The sequence below is a fragment of the Thalia democratica genome, chromosome 8 (assembly GCF_965202585.1).
Source record: "Thalia democratica chromosome 8, ktThaDemo2.hap1.1, whole genome shotgun sequence".
Classification (NCBI taxonomy): Eukaryota; Metazoa; Chordata; class Thaliacea; order Salpida; family Salpidae; genus Thalia; species Thalia democratica.
Window position 1 is genome coordinate 17,452,716 of NC_139172.1, and position 26,967 is coordinate 17,479,682.

General features: G+C 25.1%; 1 protein-coding gene across 2 annotated transcripts; it reads right to left on the bottom strand.

The window, feature by feature from the left end:
• Nucleotides 1-7,819: 7,819 nt before the first annotated feature.
• On the bottom strand, nucleotides 7,820-20,428 carry LOC145842291 (uncharacterized). 2 transcript variants are annotated; one of them, XM_082949713.1, is made up of 10 exons: nucleotides 19,740-20,428; nucleotides 17,787-17,911; nucleotides 16,737-16,831; nucleotides 16,117-16,249; nucleotides 12,604-12,716; nucleotides 11,867-12,016; nucleotides 10,098-10,247; nucleotides 9,296-9,452; nucleotides 9,036-9,184; nucleotides 7,820-8,739 (listed from the first exon to the last, which is right to left on the bottom strand). In XM_082949713.1, exons 1-10 carry the CDS (start codon nucleotides 20,408-20,410, stop codon nucleotides 8,680-8,682), a joined length of 1,803 nt encoding a protein of 600 aa, XP_082805839.1. In that variant the 5' UTR covers nucleotides 20,411-20,428; the 3' UTR covers nucleotides 7,820-8,679. The 2 variants fall into 2 exon arrangements, with proteins under 2 accessions (XP_082805839.1, XP_082805840.1); XM_082949714.1 differs by having other exon boundaries at nucleotides 7,838-8,739; nucleotides 17,787-17,908.
• Nucleotides 20,429-26,967: the final 6,539 nt, after the last annotated feature.

The following is a 26,967-nucleotide window of genomic DNA, read 5'->3' on the forward strand; positions in this document are numbered from 1 at the left end:
GTAATATCTAATAAATGAATTAAAGTTTTGGAATTATTGTAAAATAAAAAGAAAACGTTTTGCATTTTTAATTGAAATTTATGCCAAAATTATTTAATGATATTTAATTTTTTTTATTAATTTATGTTATAATATTATGAGAAATAACTACATTATTAACGTTATTGATAACTAAATACTGCTTTTTTTTGACATATAGAATTTATGAAAAATGTTTGTGATAGTTTAATTTTAGCAAGTTGTTATTTCTTAATTTTTTGAAGAATTTTTTTCTAAACTGATTTAGTTATACTTAGGCTTTAAAAATGATCCCATAGGCTAAAAACGCAAAAACACTTAAAATTAAATTAGCAGGTTTTATTATATAAAAAAGGTCAAACATTTATGAAATAGATTGCTTTGAGTCAGTTTTAAAAGATTAAAAAAAAAACATACATTAAAGTAAAAATATTATTTACTTAATTTATGAATAAATATTTTATTTAGCGTATTTTGATTTCTTTTTATCAACTTATAAAATAGTTTGTTTGTAACCAAAGATAGTTTAAATTTAATTAATAAAAAATATTAAAAGTAAAACTTATTATGTATACTTTAAAATTTCGTTTTTAACAATTGTAGTATTAAACTATCAGAACATTTTGTTTACTAGAAAAAACTCATAAAGTTGTAAAATATGTAAAAATAAAGTTTACAGGTCTTTTTTTTATCAGTTATCATAAGTACATAAGTAAAAATTATTAAAAAAAACAAATTACATATAACTAATAGAACAAAACAACATCAGCTAGTTCATTTAAAAATATTTTTATTTTTATGTTAAATGCTTTTAATAAAAAATCAAATTCACCTAGGGCTATTATAACATACTTCGTGTAAACCACTAAACTTAAAATAACTGATGTATACTTATAAATAAATTAAACAATAAAATTACTTATATATGTTTTTTCTTTTTTTAGAACTAAAAAGAGTCTTCACAAAATTTAGAAAACTTTTGTTTGAATTGTGTTTAACATTATAGTAATTTTTTTCTAAAGAAGACTTTTAAAGTAGTGATTCTTATTATACAAAGTAGTTGAAATCTATCAAGTTTTTAAAACGAATACTAAAAAATAACTATAAAATTAAATGTTAGTTGTAGTATGTCGTCAATTTAATGTTTTTTATATTCATAATTTACAAGAACTTACTTTAAGCCGCTAAATTTAAGCTGTAAAAATTGTACTGTAATAATTTGTAAATTCTGTAATTTCGCAAAATAATAATAGTATATACCAGGGTTTCTAAAATAAACAAAAGAAAAAAACGCTCAAGGATAACAAAACTTCTTTAAATACTACAGCTGTCCAAATATTGTTCACTAAATACTTCGTTATTTTAAGTGTTATTGATAAATACAAGTAAGACTCAGGTTAAGTTGTTAGTTACTAAATGTTGCATTTATAAGAACCTCAACGTATAAATTGTATAAAGTTTAATGGGTATGTTTTTTAAAAGTTGTTCTAATTACTTTTATCGTAAGTAGGTGTGGCCAGATGACGTAGAGGTCATAATGACGGTTTTAAAAAATTACGGCGCTTAACGTTACAAGATCAGAACTCAGCTATCTACACATATAAACAAAATACATTTTTGTTTTTAAACGCTTAGAAAATACTTATTTATTATAAGATTGGATGTCAAGTTTGTACAAAACTATCACTCTCGTACAATTGAATTGTTTCCACGATTAGAAGTTATGGATTTTTGTTTTTTTAAGTAGTTGTACTTTAGAAACGGTTGTCCGAAACTGTTAGAATAACTAAAAGTAAAAAAATAAATCTCGAATTGGTAAATTGTTCTAAAGAGTAACCTGTTAAAAGTAAAAGCGTGTTTAAATTTTTAGGTAGGTATCATATATACACGAAGGGACACTTTTACACGAAGGGTCACTTTTGCACGAAGGGTCACTTTTGCAATATTTAAAACTTTTTTAGTTCTTTTTATTTTATTAACTTACTATTTGTACTTTCTTTTTTTTACTATCACTGTGATACCCTAACCCTTGACCTTGGTCGGTAACTTTTATTATTATTGTTATATATTTTTTATATTATTTTTATTTTAAATTGTCACTGTTACCTCTAAACCTTGGCCGGTTTTTATTTCTTATTTTTTCATATAAACTTTATTCTTTACTGTTACTGTTACTACTTATCCTTAGTCGGTAATTTTCACTAATTAAATAATATATTTTTCATCTGGTGCAAAATTGACCCTTCGAACTAGCGTGTTTTTGTGCAAACTTGAACCGTCTCCTAAATTCTTACTTATTCTGCATAGTTTGCTAGCAAGCGGACATTGACCAATTTAGTGACTACAAAATTAAACCAAAAACTTTATTTAATCGTTCAGAGCTGGGTTTCTTCTTTTAATAACTTGTTTTCTTTCTATTCTCCTTTAAGTAAATATATTTAAAAACATATTAAATAAAAAAGAGAATTTTTTTTTTGTGTTTGCAAATATTGTTTGCTTTCTTTTATAGCATTTTTAGACTTAGACAAGTATTCAAAACATAGAAAAGTATATTTCAAAATAGAAGGAAATTTGTTGTTGTCATTATTATCATTATTATTATGCATAACTATTTTTTTTCTTATTAAGTGCATAAATGTTACAGTACATATCTTTAAATTTTCATTTATAAAAGTTAAGTTCAGCTATAGTAAAATCACTTCTTTGAAATTATTAAAAAATTATACAGTAGTTTATTTATCTATTCAAATGTAAAATTATTAAATAAAAAACAAAAATTTTACTTTTAGCACAAAACACTGATAAAATTTAACGTAAAAATATTTAAGCGTATTACGTTTTTACCTTCTTTAAAGAAGTTGTAACATATCAATTAAGTGTTTACATGATTGCTATTAGTATTGTTTATCTCCTTTTATAAGTTAAAATAAAGTTATATATATATTTTTAGTTCTTGTGTTATCGGACAAGTTTTTAAGCACATTTTTAAACACAAATTTTAGTTAATTTTCGTTTAGTTTTCTTTTCTTCCATTTAATTGATTGATTCATTATTAAAGAATTATATATTTAGATGATAAAACAGTTATGTATAATAGCTCGTAAGAAATTTTTTAAGCATGTGGTGTACAACTCGATAACCGAAAGGTTCCTTTGTACACCAGGTCTTTAAGTTTAAACCAAACTTTTTGAACGCCTTTTTTATCGTTCAATAAACAATATATATATATTTTTAAAGTTACATCAGGTTAAATGCAGAAAATTTTTTGTTTTAAAGTATAAAATAACTCAAAAAACCCTAAAACTTAAGACCCATAGCAACTGCTAAAACACACCTTAAAAGAATTTATACAAATGATTTTTTACGACTCATCTTTTCATAAAAAGAATCAAACTTCTTTGAATATTTTAAAAGAAAAGTATATTATTCCGCATTAAAAAAAAACTGCTATTCCTTCTTAAAATTCATTGGTGTTTTAGGGTAAAAGCACACATGACAAGAAATCTATATACAAAATTACAAAAAACTATATTTATGGGTATATAACTATGTTTTTTGGTTTTGACAAACGATTATATGGTGTTTATTAACTTTTATTTTGAAAAAATATTAATAAAAAAAAAGTGTAAAAATTTTTAGTTTTTAAATAACTTATCTTTTTTTTATATATATACAGCAGGGGCGTCGCGTGGGGTGTTGCACTACCGCAATTGCACCACCTTAAAATTTTGTCAGAGAAAATTAAGTATCTATAACGTTTTAGTTATTTTTTAGAACAAAATCTCTTATAAAACTCCAATTTAGACAACGATCATTTTGCTCATTACACTGCCGCAAACTCTTAGCTGACTTCCGCAAATGAATTCAAAAAAACAAAAAAAAAATCAAGAATTACCACAAAATCAATATCTTGCGGCAAGTAAGCTTAGTTAAAAATTCCCTAAAACAGTACAGAAGTATTATTCCTCAGGCGGTTGTAAACAAAAAATGAAAACAAAGCTAAGCAGAGAAAACTCGAGCAGAAGCAACTCGAGCAAAAGCAGCTCAAGCACCGGCAACTCGAGCAAAAGCAATTCAAGCAGAGGCAACTCGAGCAGGGACAACTTGAGCAGAGACAAATCGAGCAAAGGAAATTCGAGCAGAGGCAACTCGAGCAGAAACAACTCGAGCAGGGACAACTGGAGTAGGGGCAGTTAAAGCACCGGCGACTTGGAATTTTTTTCTGCACCACCTAAGAAAAATACCACGCGACGCCACTGATATATAGTATGACATTTAAAAAAAAAACAAAAGTTCTTCTAAATAAGTATTTCAGGTATTTTATTGTAGCGTTCTGCAAGCAATTTTTTGACGAAAGCTATGAAGAATTTCGAATAGTTTTTACATGTAAAATGCAAAATTTGTTTGGATATCATTTATTTAAATAACTTCTTAAATACTTGAAGCAGAAAATTAACAAAACCAATTTTGAAATAAAGAAATCAAGTTCTATCTAGCTATGGTTAACACTTAGTTTGATTTTATGTTCAGAATATTGTTTTTTTACAGTCAATGGCTGCTTGAACCCCCTTTTAGCCCACTGTGTGCTGCTCTGGTTTGTATAATTTATTCATAAAAAAATTGCTTAATTTATCTGATGTTCATGTTGAAACAATGTAGATGTTTCGAAGGTTTATGAGAAACGTACATTATATTAACTAAAGGTTAAACATTTTTGTAAAGGAGACTATGTTGTTGTATCTTTTTTATTATTAGAAAAAAATTGATTGCAAACTGTATTAATTTGATATTTATTGAAGTTAATAGAAACGTTTTAGTGTTAAAAACTAAGTAAGTCGTCAAAAAGAGTAGACTTAGGACTATAGATTATTAACATTTGATAAGTTACTACTTCCGTTGCATATAGAAACAGTGTTATTGTTTATTGAATGACAAAAAAAAAAGCGATCAAAAAGTTTGGCCAAAGGACCAGGTGTACGAATAAAGCTTTGAAAGTCGAGTTATACGCCAGAATACAGTTAAACGTTCAAAATATTAAATTCTAACATAGTCTGTTACTATGTCTGGTCCAGGTATAGTTTAAAATATGGGTCAAAAAATAATTTCAAGATTGACATAAAAAAAATATTTTTTTATCCTACAATAACTTTACTTCAATTATTTTTTCAAAAAGAAATTTTTACAGACAATTTTTAAGTTAGTATCAATTAACAGCTAGGCTTTAGCAAATATTATACTTTCTAAAAATAATTTTAACAGTAAAACACCACTTGTACTGATCCAGATGATAAGCTTGAGTTAAAAATAACTTTTTTTTTGTAAAAACTTTTGAAACAGTTGCTAGGTATGAATAAGTGTTTTTAGTTGCAATTATTTAGAATTAATACAAATGAACTTTTTATGAAAATAGTTTTAAAAAGTTTGTAGAAACTCAAGGCTTAAGAAAACTTAATTATAATTAGTAATCCTTTTTTTGTTGATGTGTCTGATAAAACAGCTATGCTATAAAAAAACTTTTTTGTACTTAATATCAAAACACTTTAAACAAAAGCTTCTTATATGTAGCAAAACAGTTAATGAAAAAAAATGTAGTAAAATCCTTATAATGCAAATGTACTACTAGAATGATGAATCGTGTATAGCTACAAATTAATAACACAATAGAGTTTTATACCTAGGTTAAAATTCAAATGAACTTTGAAAAAATACTCATAATATTTTATACTGAGTTTTAGTATGTAATTTTGCAACAGTACCGTATGATAAAGGAGTAAAAAAAATTTAAAGGTTTTCAATACTATTAAAAATTGTAAAAGAACTGAAATATTTTTGAATTATTATACAAATGAACTTTAAATAGATAGGAAAAATACTGTATTACATATTCAAGTTAATTTTGTACAATGTGAAAACTTCGTTAGAACATTATTTTTCCATTATATTATTAACTTTTACCATAACATATTAGAACTCTTCAGATTTCAAAAACAAGTTGGAGAAGTAATATTATATACTACATTCAGTTAATTCGAATTCTATGTTGATTTTGTTAATAATAAAAAAAATTTTAATTAAAATTTTTATCTTTTTTTGTATTAAAAATTTTCATTTAATGTGGTCAAGTACACCAACTTTATAAATAACTAATTGTCATTAGCTTTTAAAAATGCTTTAAAGGTATGCCCACAATGTTCACTTCTTAGAAAAATAAATTAAAAAAAAATAGTTTATATAAAAAAAATTTTTAATGTTTAATTTTGTAAACATTTTACATAAATACATTGTCAAGTACAAAAGCTTTCAAAAGAATGGTTTGTTAATAAAAGTTAAATTTTAAAAACGCTATAAAGGTATTCAAGCCTATAAATTTTTATTTTTAGAAAGAAAAATGCAGAAAATCTAAAAGGTTTTGTAGTCATTAAAAAAAGTAAACATACCAAAAACTTTCTTAATATTTTTACCTAAATTTTAAACTTAAAATTACCACGAAAAAAAAGCAAAAAAAAAGTTTAGCAGTTTTTCAAGTTTTGTAAACATTTTTACCCAGTTTTGAAATAATACGATTTTATAAATATTTTTACCCAGTTTTGAAATTATACAATTTTATAAATATTTTCACCCAGTTTTGAAATAACACAATTTTGTAAATAATTTTACCCAGTTTTGAAATAATACAATTTTATAATTATTTTTACCCAGTTTTGAAATAATACAATTTTATAACTACTTTTACCCACTTTTGAAATAATACAAAATTATAACTATTCTTATTGCAAGTAGTAGCACGTGATCTTTTACATTAGATTTCTTGAAAATTAATTTTAATTTCAAAAATAAAGACTATTGTTTTTTCTTCTAAAGTTATGTAATGAAGTATACAAGTTGTACAGTACTAAACTGCTTTTATACAATTAAGCTAAACAGTGATGTATTGCAAATTTTACATCATAATTAACATTACAAACAGACAACATCATATTTTAGTAATTCAAACAAAGTGAGTTGTCTTAAAACTTTTTTTACCTAAACTTTATAAGAAAGCATACACTTGCATTTATAATCAGTCTTTAAATTAAATTAACAGTTTCCGTGTTAGAATTTTAGTTCTAGAATAACAACTAGTTAAAAAACATTGCAAAGAGTTATTCTTAAAAAATAGTAATGTTTAAAAATTTAAAAGCAGTCTAACAGTATTTTCTGATATTTTAAATTTAACTCTTGAATTATCTTAGCAAAGATAAGTTAATAAATATTATAGGCCGATTTTTTTTTTCTTAAACTTGTTTTGTAAATGCTAACATGGTAGTAAAAAAAAAAACTGTATTGAAAGAGTTATAGCTTTACAACTATTTCTAACAAAATTTTCAAATAATTTTAATAATATAATTAACTGAACCTTTCGAATAAATTTTGGGGAAAATCACAAGAAATACCAATATACTAAAATTTATATCGTCAAAAACAGTTTTTTTCTACAAGGTTAGTTTTATTAAAATGTAATTTAAAATCTAAATTTAACCAAAAAAGTATCAAACAACGTATTAATGAAAAGAATGTGCAAACACAAAGTCTGTTCATTTATCATTTGTATCTAAAAACAAATATTTTTCACACTAATATAAGATTATTACACTAAAAAAATCTTTTGTTATAACTTATTTGTTAAAAAATTTTAACTAAAGAAAAACTAAGACAACTGTAACAAACAAAAAGAATATACGTTGTAATATAAAAATAAACTCTTTAAAAAACAACAAACGAAAAACAAAACTCAATATATTTACAACCATTTACTTTACTATAAAGTAATAACTATAATAAGTAATTTTATGTTATATTTAACGAAGTAATACTACAGTAACGAAATGATCAATGTATGTTTTTAAAAAGTAGCTAAAACTTTATGGGTAGAATATAAAGTATCAAAATACTTAAATTCAAAAATTTAAGTTTCAAAATTTATATGAGTAAAGATAAATTTAATTCTTTTGTTTGTCATTCCTAACATTTGTTGGTGTATTTTGCACAGGCAATACCAAACTTTTCAATGAAATACAATACAAGAGGTTTGGTTTAGTGGTTTATTTAAGAAAGTCAATTTTTGATGTCTTTAAAATAGTTTCTAGAGCGATATTAGAACTCGAGCGATTAATGTTATGCAAAAAATTATCTCAATTGTAATACGATAAAAAAAAAACAAGTAATGATTATAAACAGTATAAATGAAAATGCAAATAAAAGATCGTAACTAACAACAATTATTAAACACCAAATATTTTTTTGTTTTTTCATTTTGTTTATTTTTTGTTTTCTAATTACTAAAAAACAAATAAAGAACTATGTACATTGTGTAAGTATACTTAGTATACATATTTTATATTTCATATATGAAACAAACAAGGTACACGACCTTTTTAATAACTCTCTAGACCCAATGAGTTTGTTAAACATATATTTCAACAAGGCTTACCAAACAAGTTGATAAACTAACCGAAACACCTAAAAAATTTGACTAACAAATTCAGTAAATACTTATTAAACTTATACAAAAGTCAAAATAAATTTTTGATTGAAATGTGTGCTCAGGGGTCTAGAGAATTGAATTTGTTGCTCTGTATAACAGAGATACTTTGTTACAAAAAAAAAGAAGAAGAAGCATCTTTAGATATTCTGTGGAAAAGACGAATAAAGAGCCATTCTACGATTGATCAAATGCATTGCCTGAAAATTTGAAAACAAACTACTTTAATGAAATTCTAATAATCGTACCAACAACATTGAGCTTATATTAATCTTTGTATAGTTTAACTTTTCAGTGCTTACCGTGTAGCAGCAACTTTTAAAACTCTAGTTAGGATGTAAAAAACAAATCTGTAATATAAATCAGTTTTCACTGATTTTGTTGTGATGCAACTATGAACATACTGTAAAATTATATACACACAGTATGATTTATAATAGATAAATAATTAAATTAAACAACTACTGATAGTAAATTTTAATGAACACAAACTAACATGAACATCGTTACGAGGCAGCAGATGATAGGGCAGCCTGCCAGCCTCGTTCATAATGTGAGGGTTGGCGTTGTTGTTCAGCAGAGTTTCGATTATGTGCAGCGACTTCTCGATTCTGTTGCCGTCCCTCAGGCAGTTCGAATGCACCGCTGCACAACAACAACACAAGTTAAAAAATAATCCACTAATTCATACTTCTTCTTACTGTTGTAATTCGTTAACACATACGCAAAAGATCTATTTTGAAAAATTGAACGAACCAGCAGCGAAATGAAGACAAGTGTCGCCGTTAGCGTCTCTGGTGTTGATGACGTAATGCAGTTTATTTTGATGAAAGAGTTTGGTGAGAAGCAACTGGAAGATGTCGCAACTGGCCTTGGCAACAGCCATGTGCAGGCAGGTGGTCCCGTTTGCATTCTGTTGCAATTAGATACATATTTGACTTCTTTTAGTGCTTTTTAGGTATTATAAAAAGTACAAAACTGTTTTTAGAGGAATATTAAACTACTTGTACTTAATTGTAATACCTTGTTTTATGTCTAGACAAACCTCAAAACATCAAAAAATATTGTACGAAGTTGTAAGGCTTACAAACTACCGAATACACAAATTTGGTTATATAATAGCTGCTAAATGATATTTTGATAACCATTTATATTTTTCATTAAATTCTAAGCGTTCTAACCGATCTCAAGTACATGTGGTTTTACAAAATGGCTTAACTGCATTAAATTTTTTAGTTATAACCATTAAAAAAAATTTTTCCATAAACTTTGCTTAGATAAAATACAGGTTGTGTATTATTAACACTATACAAATTTACTTTTTATTTATAGATTTAACTAAATTAAAATTATGACTAAAAAAGAACGAAATATTTAAATATTGAAACTTGTATCTAGTATTGTGGCTTTAACAGCCTAAAAGTTGTTTACACAACTAATACATTTTAACTTCAGAATGCTCCAATAATGATAAAAACTAAAATATACAACATTTTCCAACCATTAACTATAAATAAGATTAGTTTAATTTTTTAAATCATTGAACAAAATTACCAACTTGTTTCTGTAGTTGTGATTTGTCAACGACGATGCGACACATTTCAACATCGATGCGCATACAAGCCATCATGAGCGCTGTTTGCTTCACCTTGCAGTTTGTCACCTCACTGCACAGTATGTAACCAGCCTCGCTCCATACTAAGTACCTCTGCGAGTAAAGATTAAAGTATTAACAAAACAACTAGGGAACTTTAAACTACTTGAAAATGTTATACAAAGCAGCAGATTTAACAAGTACTTAGTTGGTGTACATCGTTATATATAAATGTTATGTAAAAATAAATTAACTTTTTAATTTTATTTTTAAACTACAGTATGAATAAAAAATAAAAAATAATAGAAAAAAAAAATTAATTTTAAGACTTTTTTTCAACAAATGTCGGATAATAAGGAAAAATATGCTTTGTTTTAAATGGCAGCAACTGCTTGACCGCAAAGTACAAATAAATAAAATGTCTTCTTTTAATTTTAACAAAAAACAGTACTTAAATTAATATAAACGTCTTATTCTTTTCATTTAAGTAAATTATTCATTTAAAAATAATTTTGAAAATACTTTTTATTTATCTTTTTAAGTTTAAAAGGCCATATGGGGTTAAGATACTTATCTTAACGATTTTTTTATCTCTTGATTTTTTATCGAGCTATCAGCTGTTTTTTACCGCATTTAAAATTTTAAAGCAACTTTTGAGAGATCAAAGTTGAAAATCCCGATAGGTATCTTATGTAAGGAGTAAACTAAAACAACGAAAAAAATAACTATTTAAATAAAAATATATCTACTTCTCAAGCTTTTAGCAATACTTATCAAAGTTTATTTGTCTAATCTTAATGTAGTGATAGACAGACAAAATGTATTTGTTTTAAAGTACGAAACTTTACACTTTTCTTTGGCTCTATATTGTTAACTTAATGTTTTTTTAAATGCTTTAATTTTATATTATGCAAAAAATATTTTCAAAAAGTTTGATGTCACTAGCATAAAATTCTAGGAAAAAAAAACTCTAGTTAATTTTCCGAGAAACTGGTCATAAAAAAAATTCCAACTACTTAAAATAAATTAAATCTTTATATTATAAAACTATCTTACATTTTATAACGCTATTAAGTAAGCCAGTGTTGATATAATTTTTCTAGTTCTTAAACTTTTTATGAACTGAATAGTTTTTTATCACATTGATAGTTATAAAATATCAATGCATATATACACAATGAATAGATACTAAAAAATTGTATCATAACAAAAACTTGAATAACTTCAAACCTACCTTACGAGTATTCTGAGAAAGTTATCAGAGAAACAAAAGTTTCGCCTTACAAAAACAAGACCATTGTACGATCTAAAGGCAATTACTTTATTACCAAAACCACAAAACCAGCGTGCAGTGATTTCGTAACAGGCGTGCCATTAAACTGATTACAAGCTCTGCAATCGTCACGTTTTCATGTCAGCCCAGTTGCTCGTTGAAGCTGGAGAATTTTTTTCGTGCGCTCGCCAGGCAAAACGTTTAACTATAATCACATGAGCGCCTCACAAACGTGCGCAAGAAATTCGTGCGAGCGTTTTTGCCTTTCCCTTTTATAAAAAATAAGCTGAGAAAGGAGTTGCAAAAAGATTCGAAAGTTGAAAAAATTATTATCGATTAGTAGAAGTTTTATTTTTCAGCTAAAACTACAAATGCTTGTATTTAATACTAAAATAAAAAATAACTTTTACATTTAACTTGAACAAAAAATGTTTACAATATATTACAAAAGTAAACGAACAGCAATTTCGTATCTTTTGTTGTGAACAGCAATGTGAAGTAAGTTCCAGCCGTCTTTTTTTCTCTTGATTGTGAGTTGATGGGAGTCTAATGACTTGTAATATTCCAAAAAATTAAGGCAGCCAAACTGAACAGCGTACATTGACAACGTCTGTATAAAACTTGAATTAAAACACGTAGCTTGAAAATTACTTACACTACTTGTTGTTTTAATGCAGAATTAGCAATATTTAATATAAATATTAAGATTAAATATCAGAAGTAGCAAGCATATTTTAAATTTCATTTTTTAGTAGTGATCACCATCGATTTAAGTAATTAATATTAAAACTTGAATTCAACAATTTGTAAGTTTGCAAGTCGTTTTATAAGTAATGAAAGAATTAGCTTAAGCAACATTTTTTAATTGGTTTATTTTTAAATTTTTATGTGGATTTTCACACCAAGAAATGTTAACAAAACATTTTTTAAATGTCGTATAACGAAAACAAACGAAAATAGAATACGCGTTAAGAAGAAAAGCCATTTTGACATTAAAAAAACTTCATTAGAAAAATTAATTACTAAGAAACATTTTAACTTTCTACGAACACAAAACACTATTTTTTTGAATTGTTAAATTGTTTTATTAAGGACTAAATAAAAAATTTGCTTGCAAAAAAACTTAGACCAATACTTATAGCCATGAGTTTGCACTACATGAAGAACAACTAAATTATATTAAAATAAGAGTCTAACCATGTCATCCCGGTCTGTTTCAATCAGGGCAGATTTTATCAAGTCCTTGCTGAAACCAGCTAGATTAGCAATAGATTTGTTCGTAACCATCATTTCTTTCATGATATTGAAAACTGTTTGTTGTATATTTGTTTATCACAGAGCAACAAATTGAATAAACAGTCATTTTAGCTTATATTAATGATTTTTTAGATATTTCAGTTGTGAGTTGAAAAACAACTGATATTTTGGAACTAAAAAATATACAAAAATAAGCTTCATAAAAAAATAATATTTTTTAGTTTGTTTATCTAGACTCCGGTGTAACTGCCTAGAAAATTGTTGTTTGAAGTATACATACGCTGTTTTAGAAATATTTTTAATAGTGTTAAACAAATAAAAACAACTTCTAGCAGTAGTGTATTCTGAACTATTGTGTATAAAAAACTATCAAAACTAACTATAACGTAAAATTCTTAAAAACATCAAAATAATCAAGTAAAAAAAATTAACAGATTTAGCAACAAAATAGAATAACACAACAACAAATTCATTGAAATAATTACAACAATTAAATACCATAAAAAAACTAAAAAAATTCTAAGCATACAAAAATGAAATATGTCTTTTTCATAACTGAGTTTTCTTTTGTTATTGCAATAAAAATGGGTTAATATTGAGTAAGTAAATATGCAACAAACTTAATGACTAGGCCGAAAGTTGAAAGATAACAAAAGTAAAATCTGTCTTTGATTTTTGTACTAGTATTTATTTTATTTAAAAACTTTTTTTATTTAAACTGTATGCATAAAACAATTGAATATTTAAAAGGAAGGTATCAAATTTTTTTAACAACATTAAGTAAAACAGTTACGGTTAAACTGTAATATGAAAAAATAAAAAAACACTGAAAAACTATCGAATTTATTATTTATATCTGATGTTAAGTGGTAAAAGAAGTTGTTGAGAATAGTTTCAGGTTTCAAAGCTGTTATTTAGTGTGAGTAGTTTAGTTAAATAAGTTGTAAATCAGCTATTAGAAATGGCTAATTTAGAGAGAACTAGTTAGGTTTATAAAAAGATAAATAAATCAAAGTTACAAATTTACTTTAAGGTAGCTTAGAGGATTAATTGTAAATTCCTGTGTCAAAAGTTAGTAAAGTCTAACTTAACAGCTTTACTGTGAACTTTCATGCTATGGAAAATTTTTCTCTTTAAACAAACAATTTTGAAAGTTTAGTGTAACAAAAAATAAGACAAGCCTCATAGGATAACTACATTTTTAGAAATATTTAATAGAATAGAGAAAGTTCTGCAAACCAGAGCCAGATTGGACTCTCAACATATTTTTAGCTTGAAAACAACTTGTGTAAAACCAACAAAACTAAAATTTTTTGTATTAGCATTTAAAAAGGCTTTTTAAATTTGATTTTTCCTAAATAAATTATTGAAAGATCATTTGGTTACAATAATGGTTTATACTTTTTTGTATATTAATTTATTGAAACTTTCCAAAACTAATGTGACCTGCGAAGACTTTTCAACAAATCCGGTCTAGGAAACAATTTTTATAGTAAACCAGGCCTGTTACTGCCGACCCCTCTTATAAAGAATTGATTGAACAACTAACTTAACGTTTTTAAGTTCGTCATATTCTATTCACTCTATTCTATTTACGGTAGATGTAACTTCTAGTAACTTTAACAATTTTGATATACAGGTCGACTAAAATAAGAATTAACCATTCAAAAACCCATTTTGAGTAAAACCAATTAAATAGTTTAGAAAAAATATCTTATATAACTTTCCTTATTTAATCAAATTGATTCTATGTTATACATCAAACTTTTTACGACATATTTTATTTATATCACTTTAATTACTAGTGTTACGAAAACGAATCTTTTGTTTTAGGTTCAACAAAAGATAGATATTATTTAAAATACTTTACAAATGATAAAAATTATAAAGTTGTTTCAAATATTTATCAACAGGCTAAAGAAAACTTTACTACTATGTTCTTGAAAACCTTACACATCTTGATATTGTAAACTAAACTACTACTAACTTATAGTGTTGTTACTAAATCAGGGTTGTCACTAACTTTTGGCAAATTTTCTTCATGTTTTCAAAATTTCTTCCAGGTTTTTTTAAGTACTTGTTTTTGGGTCAATTTTTAGTTTAAACTTAAGTATGAGGTAAAAAAATGTGTTAAATAGCATAAAAACATTGAAAAGATACTGTAAAGCTACTTCAAATGTGTTTTTTAATAAAATATTCTTTATGTATATGGTAGATTTTTTATGTCAAATCAAAATTTTTCTACTTAACATGGAAAAATTGTTTAAAATTCCAGGTTTTTTTCAAAGTTTCTCAAATTCCATTTTTTTTTCCAAAATTGTAAATTCAAGGTTGTTTCAGATTTCCATGTAAAGTGGCAACCCTGATAAATGCTAGGCTGAACAACTGCACAAAAATAGAAAAAAAAAACTTAACAATTAGGTATGGAAAGACCATTTGAGATGAATGTTTTATCAGTAATGGCATGAAAATGAAAACAGACCTAATACAAAATAACTAATTTTGTTTTATATTACCAACATCAAAATGAAAGAAAGCAAAATCGAAAACACAAAAAAATAACACAAACTACATATTTTTATAAAAATTAACAATGAACACACTAAAATATTAAACTAGATTACTAGAGTTTTAAAAAATTTTAACCACAATAAATAAATAAATTTATATCAATGTTTTAATTTTGTAAAATTGTTACTTTAAGTTAACTTTGATAAAATGATCTAATATTGTAACTTGCTTTAAGTCAAACAATTCAAAGTTCTCAACTTAATTAGCTTTAAGGAAATTTATATATATATATTTTAACTTTTATATTTTATTATAAACAAAACAAAGATTCACTCTTATATTGAGATATAATATTATTGAAATAGAAATTATTTTTTTAATATTAAACACTGTTTTGTTTATAATAAGCTGTAAATACAAAGTTTATATAAAATGATCTATAAAGAATTAACTGATACAGTAAACCTGTAAAAATAGATTAACTACTTTAATTTTTTTGGAAAGGTCATTAAACTTGCCAGAAATGATTTCCTGTAAAAATAACCTCACAGGAATTTCGTCTACTACCACAAAAATAAATGTATCAATTATAATGTATTTCAACTTAGGCCAATTACAAGTGCAATACACAAATCATGGCAAAAAACACAATGCCCTCAAGCATAGCCAAAGTTTATTATTTAAACCGCACTGTTGAAACTTTAAAAGTGCTTATAGAAAAAACCAGCAGGAACTAAATTTTATACTCTTGTGAGATAAAACTTTATAGTGTATATACTAAATATATTTACTGGAAATATGACACTGCACTTTATAAACTGAAATATAAAACTGTTGTTATGTAACATCAGACTTACCAAAGAACTTTCATTTAATAATAAATCCTTAAAAATTTAAAATATAAACTCTTATAAGAAGTAGAATATTTTATCATCAACTTACTGCCTTGAGTACTTGGTTTAGAAGATGTATAAAGCATTTTTTTGCAGTCTTCATTTAAAAAATTGTCAAAAAACGCTGAGTTTTCTTCTTTCACAACTCCAGAGCTTCGCTTCATATTAACTTTAACATTTTCCTGTGTTTAATTTAAACAATTTAAATCTCAAAACAAATTTTTGTACTGTAAAAATTTAACAAAAAGATCATTTAAATATTAAAGATATAGAAGTAGTTGTGCACTTTACTTAACAGCATATTACATTTTTATTGAAGTTTTACTACTTCAAACTAATATAATATGTAAACTAATAGAACTAAACTATTTAAAATAAGCAGTTGTCAGAAATGCACAGAGCATCACTTTTGAACGAACTAATCAAAGTTTAATCAAAACAGTCCGATTTAAAAATAATTCTAAACTAGTTTTTATTTATTTGAAAACAAAGTTTTAAAGAAAATAGAAAATTATAAATTTTCTTAGTAAGAACAGATAAAGCTCGTGCAAAAGTGACGCTCCGTGCATTTTTGACCTTCCCCCACTTAAAATAGATGTTTTACAAAATTACAAGGCTTATTTGGTCATTTTAAAACAATATTAAACATAAAATTATAATAGAACATACTATTTGAAGAAAAGATGCTGTGTCTCTGTCCTTGTGTTCCCGCATTTTTTTGAGTAAAAGAGCAACTGTCATCTTACTATTTCCGAGAATTAAACCTAAAATTTGTCATAAAGATAACAATGATATATATAACTAAATTACAGCTATTTATAGAGCTTTTGAGCATTTTAGTTGTACACATACTGTTTTAGTTGTCTTAAAAAATAAAAGTTATTGTTATAAATTAAATCTTTTTTAGCTTATTAAGGCTTTAGAAGGCTCTACTTACCATGATTCTTACAAGTTGATCTTACTTTTTAAATTTTATTTAGCTTCTGGACATTGTTTACCGCTAAAAAAAAACAAAAATGAGTTTTAAGTTATAAGCCATTAAACATGGTAAGTTCAAAGGGTTACAAATAAAGTGCACAGACCAAAATAGCAAAAAAAAAGAAGAGTATTCCACTAAAAATGTACATTCTCCTTTATTTTTAAACCAGTATTCTTTGAAATTTTACAGTTAGTTCGCAACTTATAATATCTAAAAAATTACCCAAGCAAAATTAATTGAAAAAAAAATTGTCTTAGAAAAGACATTTGACTGTGTATGTTAGGGTATATGACTCAATTACTAAAAATTTTTTAGTACAGCTGATCTTTAGACCAAACTTTTTGAACACTTTTTTTTCATTTAATTAATGATATATTAACATATTTTTGATACACCTCTTAGGCACTAGTTCAAAAAAAAGAAGATTTTTAGTAAATTTTAAATTTTTGAGATAATTGTAGTTTGAATATTTTCTATCTAAAAATTTTTATGAAATTAACCATATCTCTAAAACTGATACCATTTTTAAATAAAAAAGGGCTTCTAGTTTATACTGTAAGCTTTCATATAGGACCCCAATTTAATTTTTGTAAAAAATAACATACTTCCTACCCCCTTCCTTAACATATTTATAAAAAAACACATAATCATATAAACAACAGAGATTTAAAACATCACATAAAATCTATGAGAATGTCCAAGTTAAATAAAATATATTATTTTAAATTTTTAAGTTATACCTTTACTTCGTTTTTGACCTTTCTTTGGAGGTCGTTTGCTTACAGATGTTTTACGTGGTTTGGCATTTCCTGATTTAGGCTGCAAGCATCTATGAACAGCAACTGGCATTCTTGCTGGGGACCTACTTGAGCATTTACATTAAAACTATTTGTTTCGTTTATTCATAGAAAAATAACATTTGTTTTGTAAATTAAGGGCATAGGGGAGATATCAATTTTTCACAACTTGATCTTATTTTATATGATTTTTACTAAGCTACAAGATTCTTTTTACATATTTCAAAAATTCAAAATAATTTTTGAGGTATAGCTGGTCAAAGTTGGAGGCAACAATAGGTTTCTTTGGAGGCGCAAACTAAAACTGTAAAAATAGACTATTCACTAAAAATCTATCTCCTACGTTTTTTGAGATTACTTACTCAAACTTTCAAGAAATGTTCATTACAATGTTTAGAAAATTCTGTCCTAAGCAATTTAAAAAAAATGAAAATTTTATTTAAAAATAAATAAATAAAGCATTTTTTTGTTATAAAATTATAATCTTTTACTTTTTTCAAATTTTGTTTTGACATAATTTTATAAATATTGCAAGGAACATTTCTTGTAAATTTGAGGTAGTTATCTCAAAAAACATATTAGGAGATAGATTTTAGTGATTTCTAGTTATTTGCCAATTTAGTTTGCGCCTCACATAAGGAACCTATTGTTGACTCTGACTTTGACTGGCTACATCTCAAAAATTATTTTGAATTTTTTAATATTGTAAAAGAATCTTGTAGCTTTGTAAAAACTATATAAAATAAGATGAAATTGCAAAAAAAGTGTTTTAACACCCCTATGCCCTTAATTATACATAGACTGAAAAATTTTATAAAAAAAGTATTTATAAAGTTACTTAAAGTTTAATGACCAGAACTTTGTGTTTAAGTAATATAAAAATTGGTAAATTATAAATTTTATAGAAGGTATAACTAGTAAGATGAGTCAGCTATACGTATATTTTAAACTTCCCTAAAGGAGTTTTGTGGTAAAAGTAAGAATTTGTTATAAGGAAGTTAAAAAACAAGATAACTTTCTAATCTCCAAAATGTTTCAATAGGAGTTAATTTTTGTAAATTTTATAGTTTTTGAAATTTACAACTTCTTTATTTCAAATCTTCTCTCTTAAGTCATTTTATCACACTTTAAAAATAAACAAAATAAACTTATTAAAAAATGATTTTATTCAAATAAATAAATTAACCACAAACATGTCAACTTTTTATTAAAGTTTTACAATTTTAACAGTAAATGATTACTTACAAAGTTAATGTTAACAAAAACTTACACAGTTTAAAGATATAAGAGTAATGGTTCTTAGGCTCTCAAAAGTTTATATACGTTAGACCTTAACATCTACTTTTAATATATTACTAAAAACATACTATTATGGTATTTAAAGTAGCTTTATGATGAAAAATATTTCATCAGTTGCAATACAAATCAAAGCAATTAATGAATTTATTCTAATTATGCAAAAAAAAACTAATGGGGTTTGGGTATATATTAGTTAACAGAACCTGTATACATGAACAGACTTATTTTAGTAAAATTGGTATGAAAATGATAAAGTTAAATATCTTGCTTAAAAGATTTTGATTAATCTTTACTCCTTAAAAAATAACTTAAAAGTTTGTTTTCAAGTACAAAGGCTAAGAGTCAACTCTTAAATATATTTTTTGAACATGATAAATTAAAAAGTGGAACATAAATTTTGAGTAATGTATGTTCTTAATTACATGTAATGTAGTTATATGGATTTTCAAGTTTGATAATTTTGTACTATATGTTTTATCTATTATAACAACAATAAAAAACAAACTTCAATTAACATTTTTTTTAAATTGGATACAAACTAAGAGAACAAATTAAAAAAACTATTCTAAGCCTTATGGAAAAAAAAACAAAACTTACACTGTTATTTGCTGTTGTTGAAAACTTGGAAAATGGTTGCTAGAGTCTTGAAGAGGCTGTAGATTTATGCTGTTTAAATCATCTATATCATCGTTGAAGCTATTGTTATTCATGAAGACCTCAGAAGCACAAGCAATAGGATTAGCAAATGTTGTACCCTGAGAAGATGAGCTGTTTGTTTGTAAACTACCATTTGACTGATGCTGTGGACTGTAATTTGGTGAATTGTCATTAAAGCTTATAGATCGAGGAGAGTTGAACCCGTAGCTAGATGGAGAATCTGCAGATATTTCACTGGAGTATGTTGGTGACGTTGAAATACTGTAGCTTTGATAATTTAAAGGTAAACTTTTGGGCAGCTCGCTGTATGTTGATGTCAAAGAACTTTTCAGATCAAGATGTGAATCTACAACTAAAAAATTAGGGTCAAAATTTGAGTTTGGACAATATCCATAATAGTTTTGTTGAGTGATAGAACTATCAAGAGAACACCCAACACCACTGTCTTCTGTTGGTGTTGGTGATGACTTTACATACTTTTTTGAAAGATCAGGTGAGTACATTTGCGGATAGTCAACTGGTGAAGTCTGATGCATTGGATCCTCAGAGGACAAAGGCATTGGAACATTTGAAGGCTGTATTGAAGCAGAGTGTTGAACTACTGGATACATTTTAGTGAATAAATTTGTAAGACTAAAAGAAAACATCAATATATTTCATGTTGTTAAATTGAAATTATTTAAATTTTACTTGGGGAAATTTTTAATTTTAAAACTAGATAATCATCTTTAGAGCTAAATTTTTAACACAAAAAAGCTCCTTAAAAGTACAGGATTGCTACATTTTGAAGTAAAAAAGCCGACCTAAGTCTAGTCTGAATCAAAAACTAGTCTGAATTTATTTAAAATACTGTTAATTTAGCTTAAATACAAAGATACTTTATTTTATAAATATCATAACAATAATAAACTATTTTTATATCAAGAAAAAAAAACCATATCATAAAATAAGTAGATCTAAAGACATAGAAACTAGCCTAAGATTTAGGAAAAAATTTAAACTTTGTAGATTTTTGCTAAAAAAATTATAAATTAGTTTAATTTGGCCTGCTTTTTTTTTTAATTAGTGTTTGGTAACTATCACACTTTATTTGTCAAACAAAAATTTTTTGTGATAAAATAATAATAACCTTACAGTGTAATGTGTAAATAAAGTCTTAAAATAAAATAAACACTTTTAAAAGTACATAGGATAGTCTTTTTTTACTTAGAAACCTTAAAATACATTAAAACAAATAAAAAACGATAGAGTCATAAAAATTATTTGTTTTTTTTATTTTAAAGCATTGAGCTTTTTTATTTTTTACCTTAAAAAAAAAACTTAAAAAAAAGCATTAGAAAACTAAACTATGTTTTTTTTTTTTTTTGAGTTAAAGATGTGCATTTTGTTTATTTTAAGAACTGTTAACTTCTAAATAGATAAAAAATTGTTGATTAATAAAAGTTATGAAAATTTTATTTTTATAGTACTTATAGACAAACTTAATAGCTAAGCCTTTTTGCGGCATGATGATTAGGGGTTCTAATGACTTTGACAATTTTAAAGGCAACCCACTCACAACACGTAAATAAAAAAAGTGAACTAAGCATTTTCATAGTTTTAATTTGAAACTTTTTATAATCAAAATCATAATTACTATATTCTATTATTTCATTACATATTGTAAGTAATTATATAATTCATATACACCATGTTTTTTTGTGATAAATACATAAGAAGCTACCTGAGAAAGTATCTGTAGAAAATTATTTAGCTTTATTTCTATGGAAATGTTGTAGCTTGTTTCGTTTTTCTCTAAAATGAAATAAACAAATAGTGAAAGTTTTTGTGAATTATCTTTACTTATCAGAATTTATTCTAACACAAACTTGATGTTGATTTAACACTTTTCAAAACCATTTTTTTACTAATAATAACTGAATTTATAGAGCACAATAAAAAAATTGCCGCTAAAAACTTTTAGTCAAAGGACCTGGCATATTGAAAAACCTTTCGGTCATCGAGCTATTAAGCAATTATTTACCCTATCCATTTTAGCTATAAAACAAAAAACAAGTTGTATCCTTAAACATTATAACTTGCTATTTTGTGAAAACACTATGTATAAGAAGAAAAAAAACTTACATTAAATGAGAAAAAACACAGTATGACATTTAACTCAGATTAATTTAAAATGAAAAAATAAATGTTGATTAGTAAGTGAGTTTATTGAACAAAAACGAAAAACGAAGATGTTCAAAAAAAATTGGTCTAAGTACCTGGAATCTGGATGTACAAAAAGACATCTCGGTCATCGAGTACACCACACTTAAGTTAAAAATATACATAGCCAAAAAAAAAAAACTTTACAGTAAAAAACTAAAATAAAGAAAATATATAAGTATAAAAAAAAAGAAAATAGTAATAAACTTATTAACTAAGTTCTATTGACTTGTTTAAAATTGTGAAATTAGTTTATATCTATTTGTTCCCAGGTTTTTTTTTTTAATTTAGTTTAGACTATTAAATGTAAATCTGTAAATACATATCTATACCTATAACTATTTATCAATAACCGAAAGTTTTTTTTCGTGCACCAGGTGCTAGAATCAAATATTTTTAGCGTTTTTTTTTTTGGTCGTTCAATAAACTATATGTTCATTTAAAACGAAATAAACCACGTAAACAAACACAAAACAAGTATAAGAAATAGTTAAATTTTCTACCTTAAAAAAAAATATTTTTTGCTCATATTTTAGCTGTAATTTAGTTATTAAATCAACTGTTCAACATTTTTGAAGCTTTGTAAGTATAGTTATACAAAAAGAAATATTTATTTATTAAATGAAATTTCAGTAAAAGTCTAAATATAATCAAAATATAATAATACTTGCTACAATCTGTCATCAAATCCTAATTAACATCCTAATCTAGGGCTATTATTAGCCAAAGTATGTAGTTTCAGTATAATCCTGATAATACTAATGTGGAAATAAAAACATATTTTTTTTTAATATCAGCTTTTTATTTTCAACACATTTTAAAAATTGTTTATATAAAAACAGTTTAAGAATTATTTTTAAATAAAACTTCAACATTAAAAGATTACAACTTGTTTTTTTTTACAACAAGATATAAGTGAGCAAATAATTAAGAGCAAAAATAAAATAATTTCGTTTACACAATGTTAAATAATAGATTTTTAGAAATCTTGTATAATGTTTAATTTTTATAAATTAAAATACCTAAAACAAAAAATAAGTCTTTAACTTATGTAAAATACCACAAAATCATTTTTTTATATAATAAAGAGACTTAAGTTAATGTTTTTAATAGTATCTTATTTTTATTCATTCAAAAAAAAGTTTAAGGGTTTTAAAACCAAATTATTTTTTAAAACAAAATTATTCTTTTTTTTTTCGTTATTTTAAGCAAATAAAAAACTCTAGTATACAAATTCTAATGTACTGTGTTTTTATATTAAATGAAATTACTAAAGTAAATTCAGTTTTATGCTTGAAAAACGTTGTTGGTTTAACAATAGCAATAGTATTTAAGATTTAAATACTTTTTAAACTTTTCTAATTCATATAGCTTCGATAAATCAGTCTTTCCAAAGTAAATATTTAGTAACTTTTAATTTTCTAAATCATCCAGATTTAATATTTTGCCTGACCAGAAAAGCAACATCATTCGCATCTAAAAATGAAAACACATAGCTTTTTTATTATTCCTTCACTAAAAAACTTTTTTTTTTTAATTAAAATTTTTATCATAATAGCTCACTTCAAGAATTAAAAAACTATATTTCAACATAGCTTAAACCCAACTTGTTTGCTTCCATCGTAAAAAACATAGAGTAGGTACGTCAAAGTTTATTTAGTAACACGATGCATGCCTGTACTCAATCGTTTATTTACTAATCGCCCACTGCTTTGCGATGCTCTTTTAAAATCTGAGCATGTTTAGGAAAAAAAGCAGCCCACTCGCGATTATCTCAAAGCTCTTCTCTTTAGTATTTCCTACTAAACGAGCTTGTTTGAAAAGATATAAAATCTCTCAATTTTTTATACTTTTAGTATTTTGGTAAGTAGCTTTAAATCTAATAAAGTTTTGGCTGTCAATTTGATAAGCTTTACATTAAGCCGCATAAAAATTGTGTTTAGCCTTGCTTTTGTTGAATTACCGCTCAGCTCTTATTTCAAAAAATACTAAAATTTCACAATGATTTTATCGTCTTTTAGAATATGGGTAACAAGTTAGTGATAATTATATATTAAATAATATTCTTTTGTTTAAAAAATCGTCACTATAACTTTAGAGCTACTAAAATGATTAATGGTCAAAGATTTATAAAATAGTTTTGATAAGACTTGCATATAGTTATAAAAACAAGATTTTCAAATGTTAGATTTACACTAACTACAATTAAGTTAATACTTTTATATACTACTTAATTACAAAATTATTTTTTTAATAAAACAAGACTTGTGTACTTATATGTTTAAACAAAATGCACAACCTTCAAAAAAAAAAACCGCCCTAAAAGTTTTATATTGTGTTGTTTTTAAACCTAAAAACATTCAGAAAAAATAACGAAAATTTATAGCTTATAATTAATAAAAAAAGAGTTCATTATCTAACTGTATAAAATGCAGTATAAATTAAAAACTGCTGTTGAAGACACGTTTTTAGTTATCATAGTAAAAGCAAAAAATTATAGAGCTCTGAAAAATTATCTAAGCTAAAAAGAGCACCTAAAAATCGATACGTTTTCGTCTTTTAAAGAAGAGAGAAAATGAATGGCTCGGTATCAATTTTAATTTTATCGCAAAAAAAAGAAATTGATTTTGCGGATCGTGCTTTTTGGTGCTTTTATAATATACTAAATGTACAAAAAATGGTCAAGTTTATATAAAGATTTTTTTTTTTAAATGTAAACATTGAAATAAAACTTAAGGTAAAGAATAGTTCTAAAAACTAACTATAACTTTAGCAAAAATAGCTGTACCAGTATCGAAACAATAGAATTGTTTTTACTAAAACATATTTATTAAAAAAAATGTTAATGATCTTTAATTTTCCAGAGTAACTAGTTTGCTAATTACACGCTAAAATATACTTAGTTTGAGCGTACTATTTTGTATGAATAAGTTCGTCGGAGAAATCTTCAACGAGCAGTTATATAATCAACTTCTGTGAGAGAAACAAATTAAGTTTCAAAACAACTTATTTTAGTAGTTATGTAAAAATGTGCAAAAAACTATTCAAAATTATTAATCAGCTTATAAAGAGGTAAGTTTTAAAATAATTTATTTTCTTTTGTTTTAATAGTTAGGTTTAAAAAGCAAAAACTAGCAAATAATTTTACCGATTAAATGTCCTATGCTATAAAAAATGTTATTGAATAGTTAAACTTTCATGTATTTTTGATTTTATTTTCTTACAAAAATCTTATTCACGTTAAATGAAAAAGGTACAAATTTCAAAGGTTTAGTATACGTGTATTTCAATTTTTCCTCATTGTTAAAAATTACAAGTTTTCAAAAAATACACTTTCATTTAAATGTTAGTCTTTTAAAACAAAACAGTAATGAAAAGTATTTGCTAACAAAGTAGACTTCTTACACTTCATCAGTTTTAGAAACTAACTGTATGCTAATTTAGACCTTTAAGTTCAGACCTCAGTCCTAATTAAGACGTTAAAAGGTATCCGTGGTGTACGGCTCGATAACCGAAAGGTTTTTTCGTGCACCAGGTTCTAAGACGAAATATTTTGAGCGTTTTATTGTCGTTCAATAAACAATACAAAATAAACAGTTGTAATAGAATATTTTCAAATATTTACAAAAAATAGCTTGGTTAATTTGCTAACACCATTTATTTAGGATATAAAGTTATAATTTAAGCTTTTAATTTGTAAAAAATGTTGTCAAGAATTTATAACTTGAAACTTTTATACATTTCTTTCTGCTTGAAAAAAACTTTTAGTTTTAAATTAAAGAGAAAAATCGAATTTTCTTTTTATTGCCTGTAGATTTTACTCTTCTTAGCATAAACTATTGAGAATATTGTGACTAGTATACATTTAGGTGGCAAGAAAGTTAGTACAAAACAAAAAAATATTGAGCTAATACTTTTAGTAAACTGTCATTTCTACTCTACTAAAAATTTTTGTACTGAATAAAACTGTTTAAACAATTTCAAAAAAATTTGAATCTTGATATAATATACCATCTGCACATAAAAGATTGTTAATTAAATGTTCTGCATTCTGCTATAAACGACCATTTTATTGCGTTTCTTACTGCTGAGCTCACTTTATTCCATTCAAAATAAATATACCATTTGGTCACTTAGGTATTTGTTCGTTCATTCTTGTATTTAACGTTTTGATGTTTTTCCAACGTAACCTACTTTAAATGTCAAAAACTTTGATAATTTAAAAAAATATTGAACTAAACTTAAATCTGTTTTAATCCATTTAAACAAACTCAAGTTGAAAAGAAGGAGTTTAATTATACGATTGTCTTGTTTAGGTAATGCAGTTTTGTATTATTTTTTATTGTATATTGTTAATTGTTTTACTGTGATTTTAGAATAACATTTAATATTTAAAGTTAAATTTTGAAGTGCATAAGTTTGTTTTTTGTGCTATTTCAATTGTATTTACGTGGTGATAATTGAACAAGTAAAAATGTTTACTAAAAAATATAATAAAGTTTTTTTTTAATATAGTATGAAACAAAAAAATGACTTTTAGATATATTTGACTGAAATAAATATAAATTTCACTTGTTATTTCGGTTTCCTTGAACATTATTTTCTTTCATAGTTTTCACAAGATTTATATAAAATTTTCAAATCAGTCCAGGACACAGTCGATTTTTTACTTGTGATTTTTCTTCTGCATCACTATTTATAAAAAATCAAACGATAGTTAGAAAAATCTACAAATTTATTGTATATTATTTTAGTTCAAAACGCTTTCAGACAAAAGTCCGTCTTCAGTGAACTTAAGATTAGGTATTCATAAGTTCACTGATGACGGACTTTTGTCTGAAAACGTTTTGAACTAAACTAACATGCAATAAATTTGTAGAATTTTCAAACCATCGTTTGATTTTTTATAACTTTCATAGTTTTGAATTATCGAATAGAACTTTTAAATTTTAAATTTTAAGCAATA